The sequence below is a fragment of the Thermobia domestica genome, chromosome 2 (assembly GCF_964235325.1).
Source record: "Thermobia domestica chromosome 2, izTheDome1.hap1.1, whole genome shotgun sequence".
NCBI lineage: Eukaryota > Metazoa > Arthropoda > Insecta > Zygentoma > Lepismatidae > Thermobia > Thermobia domestica.
The window spans coordinates 238,389,702-238,405,941 of record NC_137455.1 but is presented as its reverse complement, the minus strand read 5'-3'; the positions used below and the strand labels follow the sequence as shown (position 1 = coordinate 238,405,941).

The 16,240-nt window shown below is 35.3% G+C and overlaps 1 protein-coding gene across 1 annotated transcript; it reads right to left on the bottom strand.

Moving 5' to 3' along the window:
* Positions 1 to 8,518: 8,518 nt before the first annotated feature.
* On the bottom strand, positions 8,519 to 10,102 carry LOC145679373 (uncharacterized). The gene has a single exon (XM_081749956.1). The coding sequence runs from the start codon at positions 10,100 to 10,102 to the stop codon at positions 8,519 to 8,521; it is 1,584 nt and encodes a 527-aa protein (XP_081606082.1).
* Between the last annotated feature and the right edge of the window lie 6,138 nt (positions 10,103 to 16,240).

Genomic DNA, 16,240 nt, shown 5'->3' with positions numbered 1-16,240 from the left:
TTGCACGGTGGGAGTTTTCAAGTTTATTTCACCTCAGTATGTTCTTATTTTCTTCATTATGTTTAAAGTTTTACATTAAATTTTAAAAAAGGTTCCAGCGAAAACATTTATTCCAACAAAAGTCTACCCAGGTTCGATTCCCGGCGGGAGCTCATGTGGTTCGGATTCCACGTTAATCAGTAGGTCTACGTCTCATATAGCTTCGCTGATGAAAAGAGACGTTAAACTCAAATCAAATCAAGTCCAACAAGAATCTTATACAACCATCTAATGGCCATATAATTTTGAATACATGTGTATAAAGCTGTAAAATTAAAACTGTAATCCTTGAACCATAGGTGGTTCTTGAAATCTATCCTTCTGGTCCTCTTAAACATTAGTTCAAAAAGAACAAAATAAAATTCGTGTAACCTGTGTATCACATAGTATACTAAGAATCTCAAACAATTATTAATACTACTGTGGGATTATAAAATATTCTTCATCGCCTTCAAATCGTTCACCTCTGGCGCGTAATGGATCCATGGTTCGATCTTAGCCCGCCAAGGACTTATTATGTTTGGCACACAGCATGTAAGCAAGTTCTCATGATTCTAGCATTTCCTCCCTGAGAAAACAATCCATCTCAAGCAAAAATTTTTATTGTTCCAAAGAAATCATGAAGTAAATTAAACCTTCAATAAGGATTATTTAATAATAATTATAAGATATGATCATAGCCTTGCAATGATTCTATTACAAGAGAGAAAGATCGGATAAGCTATTTAAGCCAATAAATAAATGTAGGAAATGGAAGTACCAGGAGAAAAGAGATGTTGTCCACCACAAAGTTCAGTTGGTCGGTTTAAATCACAAACATCAAAATCTCTTCTACCACTGAGTCACCGTGCCCTCCCCCATATCCGACTATACTTCACTGTGGGTCTACAAGTTTCAAGAGGTTACCGTACAATGTTTATTCTTTTTAAAATTATATACCAAGTAAGGGTCTACACATCCTGAAAATTGTTGGAGGGTGGATTCTGCACTAACAGTGACTGCGTTTAAGCATTATTGAAGTAACATTATTCTAGTTGCAATAAAACGACACGTAATTTTACAATATTGTCATCTATATTCTCAGCAAAAGAGTACACTAACTTCTTTTTATAAGACATAAAGAGTACAAGGGTATTGTAACATCGAGTTTTCTACAGTATATCACACATTTCTCTCCTACTGCAAGCATAATTCTCTTAAGAAAGTGTTGAAATGTTTGTTGGGTTATAGAGTTTTAAATGTGGTCCGCATCCAATGAATCCCTCGCGTAGGTATGCCCTTAATTCAATCCATTCTGCATACAAGATTATATGTTGTTTTCATTTAAAAGTAACTGTAAACAAGAATGTTAAAGTCTTCATATCATAAACTAAACACAAGGTATCAACCTCAGTGATTCCCGTTCAATCGACAATAGTTCATCATTTACTTACGTTGGTAATGTCTCTAAAAATCTAAAACAAAGTATTAAATATTTTCAGTTTCCTGCCATATTCTTCGAAAAACAATTATTTTTTCTTTTAATGCACTGTTTCTTAAACACTAGTTTCTTCATATAGCATACAAACAACTAAGATTATTTTTTCTAATATCAGTTTATTTCTTTAAAAATACATTACTTTCACTGACAATTCAGTTGCCAGTAACTCAGTATTTTAGCTCTAACTATTATTTACATGTGTTAGGTAGTCTTATAATACAGTTCTCTTGCAGTTACAATAATATAAAAATGCTATATACTAAGTGATTAATGTTCCATAACAGTTCATGTACACAGCAACTGCATTAAAGTTATCCCTATTGTGGTTCGAAAACCCATATTACTGTTATATTGTTCTTTATAACCTTGTTGTTATATAAAACATAAATTAAAAATAATCCAAACAGTAGTCGATAACCTAATACAAATAAATCTCAACACCGCTTAAAATATAATTTACTAATTTACTTATCAATCAAAAGTCCCAGGTACAGTTAAAATAAATCTTGTTGTAAGCAATAGTAATTCAATTCGTTGTGCAAATACTCGTTTTCGTATTGCTGTCTTACACACAGGCTACTTCTCATCTGCGTAAAAGAAAGTCCACACTTCCCAATAGATATATATAGTTTCTCGTTACAAGCATTAGTAATGGTTCAAATTCCAGTTTAAACAACTGCCCTCCCAAATCATTCATAAAACCAGTAAACTAACTAACTCTATCGCCTATGGAACCCGCAGGTTCAGTGCCGCGTTCACAAAAGCTCTCCACTGACTTCTATCCTTAGCTAAGTGCATCCAGTTTCTACTTTGTATTCCTATCTCTGCGAGATCCATCTTAATATTATCCTCCCATCTGCGCCTACGTCTTCCTAATGGTCGTTTTCCTATGGGTCTTCCAGTCAAGACTTTGAAAGCGTTTTCTACTTTCTTCCATTCTAGCTACATGACCTGCCCCCTAAGCCTCCTAAACTTGACGACTCTAACAATGTTGGGTAAACCGTATAAACTATGTAGTTCCTCGTTATAAAGTTCCCGCAATTCCTCATTCCCGTTCCTCTTGGGTCCGAATATTCTTCTCAGGATCCTGTTCTCAAATACTTTCAGTCTATGTTCTTCCCTCAGAGTAAGTGACCATGTTTCGCAACCATACAGAACCAGTAAAACAGTAACTAAAAATCCAGATATAGTAAGTTCAGTATTTCAATCCAATACAACTGCAGTGGGTAAAAAGCAAAACCACAGTTCGTCTTAAATTACCAAATTTAACTCAATAAGTGAAAACTGCACAATATAATCTCTTTAACGTTTAGAAAAATCTAATTTCGGGAGTACAACACTTCTGATATGTAATAACTATATGTCATGTATTCACTCACAAATATATCTGTACTGTATATGCAGACAACTAAAACATTAAAATACTATTTTCTTATGCATTTGTAACAATTACAACAAAGTTTAAAATTGTCGAAATTCAGACTAGTTTTTATTAAAGTTTAAATTGACAGAAATCTATTTCAACTGTAAAAAGAACATGTTAGCTATTATTTCGTTTCTGGTGGTCATAACACCATTACAAGAATATTTTCTTGTTTTACTAACTTACAAACAAGACCTATAAATAAAATACCCTTTTTAGTTCAACAAACATTCATCACACTTCAAATAAAATACAAAATCGTATCAGACTGTCTGTAAATATTATATGCAATCCTCAAAACATTTTTAACTTGTCGGTTGCATAATCTTCTAGGTGCCAAAGTCAAATATTCATACTCATTATTATTATGTATGCAAAATGTATCTGTCTCTCCAACACGCTAATTCCCATCGGTCACAGTCCTGCTAATAGTTATCGCCAATGGTGTTGGTTACCTTGTACTTAATGTTATCAGTTCTAAAGTAAAGCAATTTTAACCAAACTATACGTTCAAAGTGCTATCTCTTATTTAAAGCAATTGTTTCCATCTGCATATAAACTAATCTGCGCTGTCAAATAATTGTCCGTCTCTTGTATTGCCTTATTAGTCGTTACCTACACTGTTTAAATAATGTCAAAATCGTCCTTAATGTACATCATATATCTTCTTTACTAGTATGTATGAAGTTATATAAACACATAATTTTGTATAAAGAGTTTCAAAAGTATAATTCTCCAATAACTGCTACAGTAAGTTTTTTTCCTCGTTCATAAACAATAAATAGCCCTGATCATAAAAAAGTCACTTCTAAAACAAAATGCTTTCCCTCAATCAAAGTGTATTTTCTAGTTTAAACATTGTGTGTGAAGTTTTCCCGTTTCCACCTACATTCTCGTTCCACCAACTTATACATGCGTACTTTTATTCATCCAAATATAATACATAGAAAAAGCTATGGTGGGTACGCAATACAGTGTTCACCTCTGGTGCATGGGGTCCTTGGTTCGATCCCAGCTTGTTTCCAGTTAGCTTTTTGGTGCACAAACACTATGTGCGTGGGTTTTTGTCGTGGTTCTCCTGCTTCTTCCCACTTTCTTCATTCCACCATATTCATTCATTACTCATCATCACCGTCTCATTTAGTCTAGCCAGTATATTCGTTGGATGTAAAAACTTATAATAACTTTTATGTCGATATTTCAGTATTCAATATTCATATCACACATTATCCAATATTTTCGATATTTCATACAACTAAGATCCAACGGTTTCAGTAAATCCATATTTTAAAACCAATCTATAACTCCTTTACGTTAACAACCTCCGCAACAAACAATTCAGGAAAATAAGGTTTGCTCTCCAGTGTTTCTATTAAGATTTTTTTATTTCCTTCACCACCTAAAAACAATAAAAGAATTAAAATTTAATTATTTGCTGTATTACGATTTCCAATTACAAAATATAAGTATAAAGTTTCCGTTTTAACTTCACTACTACATTTCATCCTGGTAATATGTTCAAACAATCTCGGGTCTCTTTTGCCTTAGCTTTCAACATGAAAAACCCTTAAGTTCAATCTGCGGTAACGTTAAACGTTCTGTCGCCATATAACCTCATTGTTACACTAGCGTTTATGAAACAAAACACAACAGTTTACAATAATAATAATAATAATTCTTACCATATACTTTCTAAATACCAGTTATACGTCTTACACAATTCATAGCTACATATAAGTAACAACATCTGCTAAGCAAAATGTTTGTCGTACGGCTTTTCACGTTGAAGAGTCCTGGTTCGATTCCCGGAGCGCATTCTGCTAACTTTCTGTACAATATAATTTATATATACCTGTTATGTCATACACAATTCATTACTACATATAAGTAACAATATCTGCTAAGCAAAAATGTTTGTCGTACGGCTTTTCACTTGGACAAGCCCTGGTTCGATTCCCGGGAGCGCATTCTGTTGACTTCGTGTTATATCTTACACAATTCATAGCTATGTATAAGTAATAAGTTCACACTGCAAGCATACAATTTAGCGTACGGTTCTCCAAATGGGAGAATACTCATTCGATTCCCGGTGCAATCATTAATGTTGCTTCCCTACATATTACATTATACTATATCTTAGCCAAGTTATAATTCCATAAAAGTACACCGAGTCATATCATTTTTTCAATACCGGAAAATCCGCAATCAATTCCCGATAAAACCAAACAGTTCCGTCCCCTTATACTCCAGACTATTACAATATGTCCCTTTCCCATATAAAAGTAAACAAGTATACTACAAGAAACCTTTCCAGAAGTTTCGAGTGTGTTCTTTCCTCTATTCCAACAATAATAAGCTTAGAAAAAAGATCTGGAAGTTTCCAGTGCTTTCTTTCACTCATTCCGACCCAGCAGCTGTCGCGTTACATGTGCTGAATATTAATGAATTACCTTGTTCTACGTGTGTGATCTGCATATTTTATTTCCGAAAAGGTTTTTTCTATATTCTGCTTGTCCAATTAACATTTCTTTTGACCGGAAACCATTTATTATGTGTCATGTTACCTCCGGCCGCACCTGCATACATTATGTGTCATTAATATGCGGGAAAAAAGGGTGTATCCATTTTTTTAAAACGTGCATTACCAAGTGCTACCATGTCAGAAAAGTACACAAAGCAAATTCAAGGTTAGTGTACTAGATGCCCCTAATCTACTCCGCTGATGTCTCCACCTATCTCACACACGAAAAAAGTGTCATGTTATTGTCTTCTTCAAGGATTTTCCTTTCTTTGGTACCATGTTCACTTATTTTATTATAAGTGTTATTTTAGAACCCACTACGTCTTCTTATTATGTAATCTTGCAGTTTGTATAAATACCCATTTTTTGGGTAGAAAAATAAAATTTTGGTATTTACCGGGTATTTACCCAATTTTTATTTACCTACCAAGTGGGTAAATACCCAAGTCCCATCCCTAGCCACTACAAAATACTTTTCATTTGTTCTCCCTGCCGGTGTAGTGGCTAGCACGTGTGCCTTTGGTGTATGTGTCCCGAGTTCATTCCCGCTGGGAGAAAATTTGGAATTTTAACTGTCTTCAATGTTTTTGTGTTTGTGTCCTGTCGTTCAAGGTTACTAGAATTAACTGTATAATGTGTATACCGAGTAGAAACTAGAGACAAGTTACAGAGACATTCGGTCGCGTAGATCACACTTAAAGGTTAGTTCGAGTCCCATCAAAGTAAGATTTTTCTTTTACCTGTTCTCGAAGTTTCTCTGTGTTTCTATCCGATTCTATTAAAATTGAACTTCGAAAAGAGACCACGTGTAATTCATTTATTGACTAAACCAGAAATTCTGATAAAGATACGACTATGATATTATTATTATTATTATTATTATTATTATTAGTAGTAGTAGTAGTAGTAGTAGTAGTAGTAGTAGTAGTAGTAGTAGTAGTAGTTAAAGTACCAATTATAAAATGAGGCGATGCAGCATTTACGCAAACTAAATGATAATTTATTTGATAATATTCACTAGTCCACCTTACATTGGCGAGAGTTTGCTTTGGGAAATGAAGTGTATACAACATTGAATAGTAGAAATATTAAATAAAAGTATATTTTTAAAAATATTGATTAAGCAGTTGGGGTTAAACATGCCTTTCCAGTAAGAATTATATAGAGAGAGGCTTTACTTTAAAGTGCAATCCACTCGAATATTCGAATTTTAATCCGACTAGAAATCGATAACTTACACGATAATATTTACTCCGTTACTTCTATAATTCTTTATTCTTTTACGTATTATAATTCTCTTTAAGTTATGATTTTTCCATTTCAAATGTGAAACGAGAAATGAATGTAATATTCTGTTTGTTAAGAAAACCTTTGAAACAGTGATGATTTCAGGGGTGATCTGAGAGAGTAGTTGAGACACTGTCGACCTAAAAAATTTCCCCCTTCTTGGCCATATCTTCGATCATGCTCAAAGTGGGCTAATTTTGTTTTCCGTTCTTCATATATTGACAATCTCCCGAGAAGAATCTTCTGAAATCACCAATGCTTATAAATAGTTTTTCATTACAAATCAAAGGATAATAATGAAATATTGAACATATTAAATATTTTGTTTTCAACTATGGATATTAGATTTGCAAATTCATAGGCCTATAATGTTCTGTTCTAATCGAATTTGAAAGAAAAGTAGTTGCCAAAGACTTATTCAAAGAAATGTTCTCAGTCCTCTGATGAAAATAGGAACACACTTAAAAAAAAACGAATAGTCCTTTCAGGGTTTCAGACTGACAGACTATTCAGTCAAACCGCTTGACTATTTCGCATGCCTTCACACAACCTCTTTTGACTTTTGTATCAAGTGGTTTTCTGCTCGACACTCTTTTGTTTATGTCGGTACGACTATGAGTTTGTGGTAGATATTTGGACGTTACAGGTCTTGCAATGTATAAAAGTCTTTTTCCTATAAATTACATTCGATTTTAATCCTAATAACTTATATACATCAGGTTGAATCTGTGAAATGGTTGGGGTTGGAGTAATCATAAATGTTTTCATAGTTAGGAGTCTGGGTATTCAAACCCGCTTAACGTGGGGACTTATTTATGTGAAATTTGGTATGAGTATAATAGACGCGCCGTGTTTGATTCAAAATAAAGGAGTCTTATATTTTGTTTTTAAAAAGCTCTGTAATGTTGATAATTTAGTGAACAACTTCCGAGTCCGCAGTTACATATTCCTGTTGTTTGCCAATAAGTTTGACTACTAATAAGGAACTGTTTTGAACGAACTGAAAAGGCTCTTTATAGAGGCAATCCAGAATAAGTAACGCTTTAGATGAGTGGTTAGAGTTGTGCTTTTCTAATCCCGCAGTTCGAGTTCGAATCTCGTCTAACTCCTTTACACAATTTTTAAAGTGTTTCATTAAAAGTCCGAGCTAAAGTTGGATGCTGCTAAATGAAAGATAATCTCCAGTGGAGAAATTTAGTGTAATGAAATTTAGTGCAAGATGTAATCCTGTAAATAACGGAAGAAAAATGAATGGAGAAAACCAGTTACAGAGTTAATTCTGTTAATCGTTCTATATTTGATATTATCAATTAATTTCGTGCATTTTAAAGTTGTTGTTTATTGACACTATATTCTGCCTCTTTCTCTCTGTCTCAATGTGTAAATTTTCACAAATATTAACAAATCATGAACCCTCAGTTATATTTGCAATCTGACGGCAAATACGTTAATACGGATAAGTTCTCCAACTCGCACTCTCTGTCCACTTACAATTTCCAGTACACAAAGTTGCATTAAGTTATAAACGGACACACATAATATAAAAATATAAATTAAATGACAAACCAAAGAACATAAAATAAATTAGACATGCAAAACATTAAAAGAAATATCCTCAACCTGTCATAGATAAGAAGTTAACCGAAATATACAAAATGATGTACAAAGAATCAATGCATTACATAATATACGAAATTCTAGGCAACACTGTGCTGTGCAATGAGATATAATTGAACCTTCATATAACAGTACTTGATGGTAGATGTGGCTAGCGTGGAACGGATGAACTATTTAAGATAAAAAAAACTTCTTCCATAATAGCAGCAGAGGGGAATGAATTAAAAATGCAAGCTGCGTTTCCCCGCTGAATTGCTAAACTGAGTCTCTGTATTAAAAATTGTTTGCTCCGCGGATCTCCTGTTTTCACAACCAGCTGTGAATCTATTTGTTTCACTAGATTCTTTGCCTCTTCGCTGAAAACACCCATTGTTTCAACAGCAAAGGGAATGAAAAAATTGTCTTCTTTTAAGCATTTATATTTTAAATGTTTTCGTCTGCACGCTGTTTCTGCCGCACTTCCAGCTTCCTTAGATGTTGATATGATATGAGAAGCTGCAAAAGTATCAACACAAGTGACATCCCATACTAGACATTGCCCATTTTCCCAGGGGATTAACGTGATGCCATCTGGTCTTTTCCCATCATCCTTTGATAAACCTGATGGTTCTAAAATTGAAGGTACGTCTATGCTGGCCAAAGCACGCTTTAGGATATCATTTAATTCAGCGTGACGGGACACTCTGCCTGCGCTTTTGGGACAGCTCAATGGATGCAAACACTTTTCATTGACTTGCTCCCGACAAATGCATGTAAATTTTTTACACATATTCATGCCAAGGCGTAGAGCAACACAAAGACGAAAAGAATAGTTATCCATGAAAGTTCCAATATTCCTCGATGGAATTGATTGCAACCATGCGCCAGATTCTTTTTCTTGTAAGGCCTTAAAGCGAGCTATATCAAATACATTATCCAAGAATAGCTCTTGTTCAATAATGGATTTTAAGATTATTTTGTCCCAGCTTTTCTGTACTTCCAATGTGGATGGTATATCTTGTCCAAATAAGAACTTCCATACGTCGATTGCCTCTATCAAGTGATGAATGACCACATCATCAACGGGAATGTTAAGAATGTTGGAGATGAGTGGTCTCACCCCATAACACGAGGAAACAAAAGCTGGAAGGCTGAGGTCCGAGACTCTGCGGATATTCAAACCTCCGAAACGAATTGGAAGACTAGCTTGTGTCCATTGTATTTGATTCATAGATATATTTACGATAGACTCTAATGCTCTTTTCAGGCAGGCATCCATTTGGAGAAGTAGAGATGGCATATACCATGTTGGAGTAGTTCGAAGAAAATATTGTAACTTTGGTATACCCATGCAATTTTTCAGAAGGAAATATGCCAAGTGAGATGGTAAAATTTTTAACCGTTCAATAACAGTTTTAAGCTGATTTAGGTGCTCATTAAAAGCTATTTCGTAACCTGTTTCATGCAGTGGAGCACCTAGAAGAAATAACTGGTTCGCATTAACTGTTCGAAGTCCAGGAAGAAGCTGTTGAAATGGTGATACAATAGTGGTGTCCACTTGTCCAGATGTGAAAAACAGTTCACATTTAGAAGGATTAACTTCTAAACCAATGCGTTTAGACTCTGCGAATAAAATATTCACATCCTGAAAGACGGATTGTGGGGAACCACCCAAAGTACCATCATCCAGATAAAATAATTTTAGTTCAGATGGTAATTTGCGAACTATAGGATGGATTGATAAGCTGAAAAGCATTGGGCCAGCGGGATCTCCTTGTTGGCAACCGACCTGGGACAGTATTGTTTTCTCTCCAAAAAAACAGCATTGATGGATAGCTTTGCCAGAAAAAGGGGTAGGTGGCAGGGAGCTGTTGCTTTATTTCACTTAACATGATATCACGTTCCACCGTATTAAAGGCATTTTTATAATCTATTTTGAGAATGACGTGCTGTGAATTTTCATGGTTCTTGATAAAAGTTCGAGTTGAATGAATAATTGCTTCACATCCTCTTTTCGTTGCGAACCCTAATTGGTTGGGCTGAAAATAGGAAGAGCATTGCTGGTAAACACTGGAGCATGCGAGCTTAGAAGCCAATCTTTTTAAAGTGCAACCTACAGCTATGGGACGAATTCCGCCTTCTTTCTTACGGAGTGCACAAAGTGTGGCTCCAAAGAAATATTTTCTTATATCTTGAGGCACTCTTCCACACAAAATAAGATTAATTAACCTCGTTAGGTTATCTAATAATATTTCAGCTGCTTCCCCTGCCGATTTGGATATCAGATCCTTTAGATGTTGTGGAGATAAGCCATCAATGCCTGGAGCTGAACCACTGGGAAAACTGTAGATAGCTCTCGAAACCACCTTAGCATCCACCGTTAATACAGGGTCACTTTCCAAAGGAGGTTCTGGAAACGAGAATTCCCTAGATGGCATGGGATGTTTATTGGTGAGAAGCTTATAGGTCTCCTCGTTCACTGGGGCCAATGTGTCATCTGAACTTAACAATCGAATTGCACCTTTTGTGTCAAAATCCGAAATTTTCGCTGCCACTCTTTTGGAGAGCTCTGATTTCTTCTTCTTTTTGAAGCGATTTGTTGGTGGAGAAGACAAATTTAGGTTTTCTTTCACGAGGTTTGTGAGAGATTTGTTCTTTCTCTCAGTTGGTATATGGATACCATAATAAGGGAAACTTAATATTTGTTTCCAGGCAGAGGTGTCGTTTTGGTTTACACAATCTGCGATGATAGAAGCTAACTTCTTCGCAATAGCATATCGAGCTCCTCGGGGAATTCTTTTCAAAATGAAAACATTAGATTTTAATTTTCCCATTTCTGTCGCAAATTCCTCTGCTTCACAAACACTATGAATTTCTAGCTCAGCATGTTTACGAGTGTTGTGAATATTTAATCCTTTTCTTGTTGGAAACGTTTTTAAACATGAAGGACAGATATGCACAGTGTTTCCCGATAACTGTAAATTAGTTTCCGTCATAGTAATATTTGCTATTAAACAGCAATTGAACTTTTATAATTATAGCAAATAAACGAAATTTTTAAAAATAAAATTGAAATGTCATAAGAAACTAAGTAAACTTGTTTGTATAATCCCTCATTTGAGTTAATTACAGTATAAGGTTAACTAATTCCCTCGACTGTTATCTTTTCACTGGCGTTTCTAGTATCCGTATATTTTTTTCAAGTGTCTGTGTATAATTTTACATGTGTAGTAAGAAATCATATCTTTTAAAAATTTAAAAGCAGAGTGCCGTGTTGTATTATTTTATACTTAAGTAAAAGCTTCAGAACTCACGATAGAATATTTCTGCACGAAAACAACATAGAGGGGGGAAATATGTAACTGTCCTCAATTGAGGACGCTGCGTGTTAATGGGTTAAGAGTAGGAGAAATGTATAGATAAAAAAAAAAATGAAATGTCAAAGCATTGAGAGCAAAGTTTAGAAAATAAAGTAAAACTATAGGTCTATTTGTAACTACAATACGGCGACCTGAGTATGCTCAATCTGCGCATGATTTATTTTTAATTTGAATTGGTGTAATAGTTATGGGGCGTTTACACTTGGTCGATTTAGTCGCACGGCTAAATCGACTCACTGCATTTGCGACTAAATCGAAGCAACTAGGCCGAATCAGATCGATGGATGTGTTCAATTGTTTCAACCGAAATTGAATGCTGCTTGTCGACTCGCTCTCCTCTGGTCGATTCGAAATCGACTGGCAATTTTAAAGATGTCCAAGCAAAAAGTAATTGGTACAATTTGCGGTGTTATAGAAGAAGAAAATAGAATCGACCACAGAAAATAGAACGTCTTTCAATTCAGTTGCTAGTCGATTAGTCGCTTTCGATCAACAAGCGATTAAGTTGAAGTCCTGTTTACACGGTCGATTAAGTTGAAAATGACGTCAATTCAACTGAATCGAACGCAAATCGACTAAGTGTAAACGCCCCATTATGGGGCGGTTACACTTGGTCGTTTAGTCGCACGGCTAAATCGACTAGCTGCATTTGCGACTAAATCGAAGCAACTAGGCCGAATCAGATCAATGGATGTGTTCAATTGTTTCAACCGAAATTGAACGCTGCTTGTCGACTCGCTCTCCTCTGGTCGATTCGAAATCGACTGGCAATTTTAAAGATGTCCAAGCAAAAAATAATTGGTACAATTTGCGGTGTTATAGCAGAAGAATTAAGGGACGAGATTAAATAGCAGTGACAAGAAAAAAAGAAAAGAAAATGGTGTTGGATAAGGGAATTTATATTAAGAAAACAGTATTTAGAAGCATAGTATACGTGTACTTTGATGAAAAAATTTTCAATAGAGAATCTTTGTGTAGGTTTAAACACTTGTCATGGTTCCACAGTAATAACTCTAAACTTGTAAACATAAATACACTTTCTTATATTATAGAGAAAGACCTCTCTGGTGAAATTAATATATTACACAGTCGGCTTTCATATGAAGTCACTCATCATAACCGCAGCATACCACTTGTTAACATAAAATACTGCTTACCTTCATTTTGCAAAAAAGTTCCACCAGTGGAAATCAATATCATATTAATCTACTTTCATCTATAGCCAACTCTTTTTTGCCATAAAATTGCCATTTTTATGACGGTCTATTATAAACTTGCACTATACAATGTATTAAAAAATCATTAAATAATGAAAAAAATTATATGATTTTTTTAAAATTAACATTATCTCGTAAAATTGGCGAGTTTTTTAGTAGGATAGTCATTAGTAAGTGGAAACCGTGCAGTCCCAGTTTAGGTACACATACTTAGAATCATAATGCAACCATTATCTATATTATCTAAGTATCCATTATAATGAGGAAGGCTATTTTATATAGCCGAAACTATAACACAAACATATAATTTAAAAAAAATATATACTGTTTTGGTCAGTTGGAGTCTTATTAGTAATATATCCATGTCTTTCAATGGCAGTTTTACTCTTGTAGAAGGGAGGACTTGCATTACTGGATCCAGATTTACTTTAAAAAGGCTTAGCTGTTATTGGTACAAGTATAGAGAAGTCAGGGGTGTAGCCAAGGGGGGGCATCGGGGCCAGGCCACTCCAAATGGTTTCCTGCCCCCCCCAAATGACCAGCTTTTTAAACATCATAGTAAAATTATCTCGCTTCATTCATTTAAAAGTAACAAAGTTTATTGACAATAATTTATGGTAAAACAGTATGGAGAAATATTGTCTTTCCATACCGATCGAAAAATAGTATAGTATCTCTCCCTTATACCGATCGAAAAATAGGATACTTTTTTGTGACAGCAGATTACGCAATTTATTGCGATTTATATTTCACAGTTTGAAGACAAACGTTTTAACAAGGTACTACAAATACAGCAATAAAACAAAGGTGTTAAACTGATTTGTAAGTACAGTATATTTTATATGCTTTAACAATTGTTTTAAAAGACATAGAGGATGGAAAATTTGGTGAGAAACAATGCTTTTATTCAATTTGGATTTCATTCGCTCTCTTTTATTTCTACTCAGTTTAATAAAATAATTATGTCTTTTTTTGTCACGAATAATAAATAAATATTTCTGTCAGGAAACCATAAAGAAATTAAGTGAAATTTCAAAGAAAGTCAATCTTGTGTAGATAGGCTCTGTATACAAGGTCTTAAATTTAAATATAAAGGTAAGGAAGAAAAGTTTTGTTGCTTTTTCACCTACCACCTTCGAACATCGATATGTCACCTAACCTGGAAGATCAAAAATAGTCCCCATCAGCATCGACGACCTTCTGAAAACGTTCTGGAAGGCCATGCAATCCATCGCGGTAGAAGTTGGTGGGAAGTGAAACGAAGAAAGAATCAGGTGCATTTTGGACTTTTACTAGGGATTTGAACTGGCGTCCTCTAAGGTGATTGTCCAAAGAATGGAACAGGTGATAATCGGACGGTGCAATACCCGGGGAATATAGTGGTTGCAATATTGTTTCCCATCCAAGGCGGAAAATGGTGTCCTGAGTCATCCTAGCCACGTGGAACTTAGCGTTGTTCCGTAAACGAGGACCCATTTGCAATTCAGAAGTGATGACTCCAGAGTTTTGAGTTTTTTGTTGAGCACAGCTGAACTGCTGACAGTACACAGTTGCATTGATACTCTGACCAGCTGGTAGCAGTTCCCAATGCACGATGCACCTAACACACAGAAAGACCTTCTTCTGGTATAGTGCTGGTTTCTGTTGTTTTGAAATCGGTTCATGGGATGCTAACCAATGATGAACGCGCCGTGGAGCTTCGTATAGGACACACTTTTTATCACTTGTCAACGCCCTGTCGAGAAATGGCTCCGAAACAGTAAATAAACACAGGCGACTGCCGCGTTGCCTTCTGGCCCGGAGTCAAAATATGAGAGACCCATCGACCCAACTTGTAGTGCTTCACAAGTTGATGGATGTGCTGCCGAATGGTTTCACCACACACTGAATTGTAGTCCCAGTTCCTCTTTGTACATGTGTTGGTCTTCTGGCACGTGGTGTTTTCGGGTGTTTCGTCATCGTTCTTAAACTTGTTAAACCATCGCTGCAATGTCCGCGTCGTCACGACACCCTCATCAAAGGCCTAACATATCTTCTGACCCGCTACAGCGGTGTTTGACAGTAGTACTTGACAAACAGGTACACCCGAAAGGAAAAAGGTTAACGGTACATTACGTAATTAATGTGTTATTACATCCTCCTTTAATGGACGTGTCGCCACATGGTCCGTTAGGTCATTAGGATGTTGATTACGAGACCGTTATGTGGTTGGTTTTGTTTTTGGAAAGTTCGTGTCCTCTTTTTGAGTGTGAATTCGTGTATGTACACGTTTGTATATTGGATATTTTAAAAATAAAAAAATAATGGAAATTTAAATTTGAATTTTAATTGGGACGATATGAATTAAATGTGAGCATGTGTTAGTTGATTAGAATATTGGTACATATTATGAAACGCTATTCCGTAGCACTTACTTAAAGCTTTTCTTTCGCATTAATTTATAATATGTGAAGTACTTTCATATGATTTTTGTATTATACAAGACCCCCGTTCGAATCTCGTATTATACAGATGGTTTTGACTAATAGAAACTCACATTGAGATATGTAACTTGGAGAAAACGAAAAATGAAATCTTTGAGTTTTACGTTTCATGGTGATTGCTTCCATCTTTTAATTATTTCCTTTCCCATGGAAAGTTGTTGTTGTTAATGATTTATAAAAGCTCTTGAAAGAGTATATAGAAAGCGGGAGGAAACCATTTTATGTTTTCGTTTTATAAAAGCTATTGAAAAAGTATATTATGAAAGTTTACTTGGTGGAGGTTGGGATTGAACTCGGGACCCTTAGCACCAGAGGTGAACGCTCTATGATGGGAGGGAAATATTTATTTATTCGGGACCTTATTTTTATTTTAATTTTTCATATTGATTACTCGAACAGTGTGAGCGTATTAAAAAGCTTAATGGTAATTATTTTTTGGTTTGCTTCATTAGAAGCATATTGGTAAATATGCGTACACAGAGCATGGTTTCCGTACGTCTTTTGCTGGTGAACTCAAGAGACAAACTGAATGTTTTCTGCGCTTTTGGAAAACCGGCTGGGTAGGAGTGAAGATGATCTTGTGTGCTTGCAGGGCGGTGTTAAAACTTGAATTCAAATACAAAGGAAGACCGTTGACACGTTTGGTAAACATCACAGAATGGGGACACACTAATAAAAACAAGTTTGGTGCCACGGTAGTAAACAAAAGACATTGTCGGTGAAAAACACAAAAGGAAGATTTCGGACGTGGAAGATAAACATCACAGATTGGAGACAGATTAATAAAAATAACTTAGGTGCCGCGGTAGGTGAA

Bases quoted from the DNA above. Each gene is read 5' to 3' on its own strand.
- LOC145679373 (XM_081749956.1), bottom strand. From the start codon at position 10,102: ATGCTTTTCAGCTTATCAATCCATCCTATAGTTCGCAAATTACCATCT.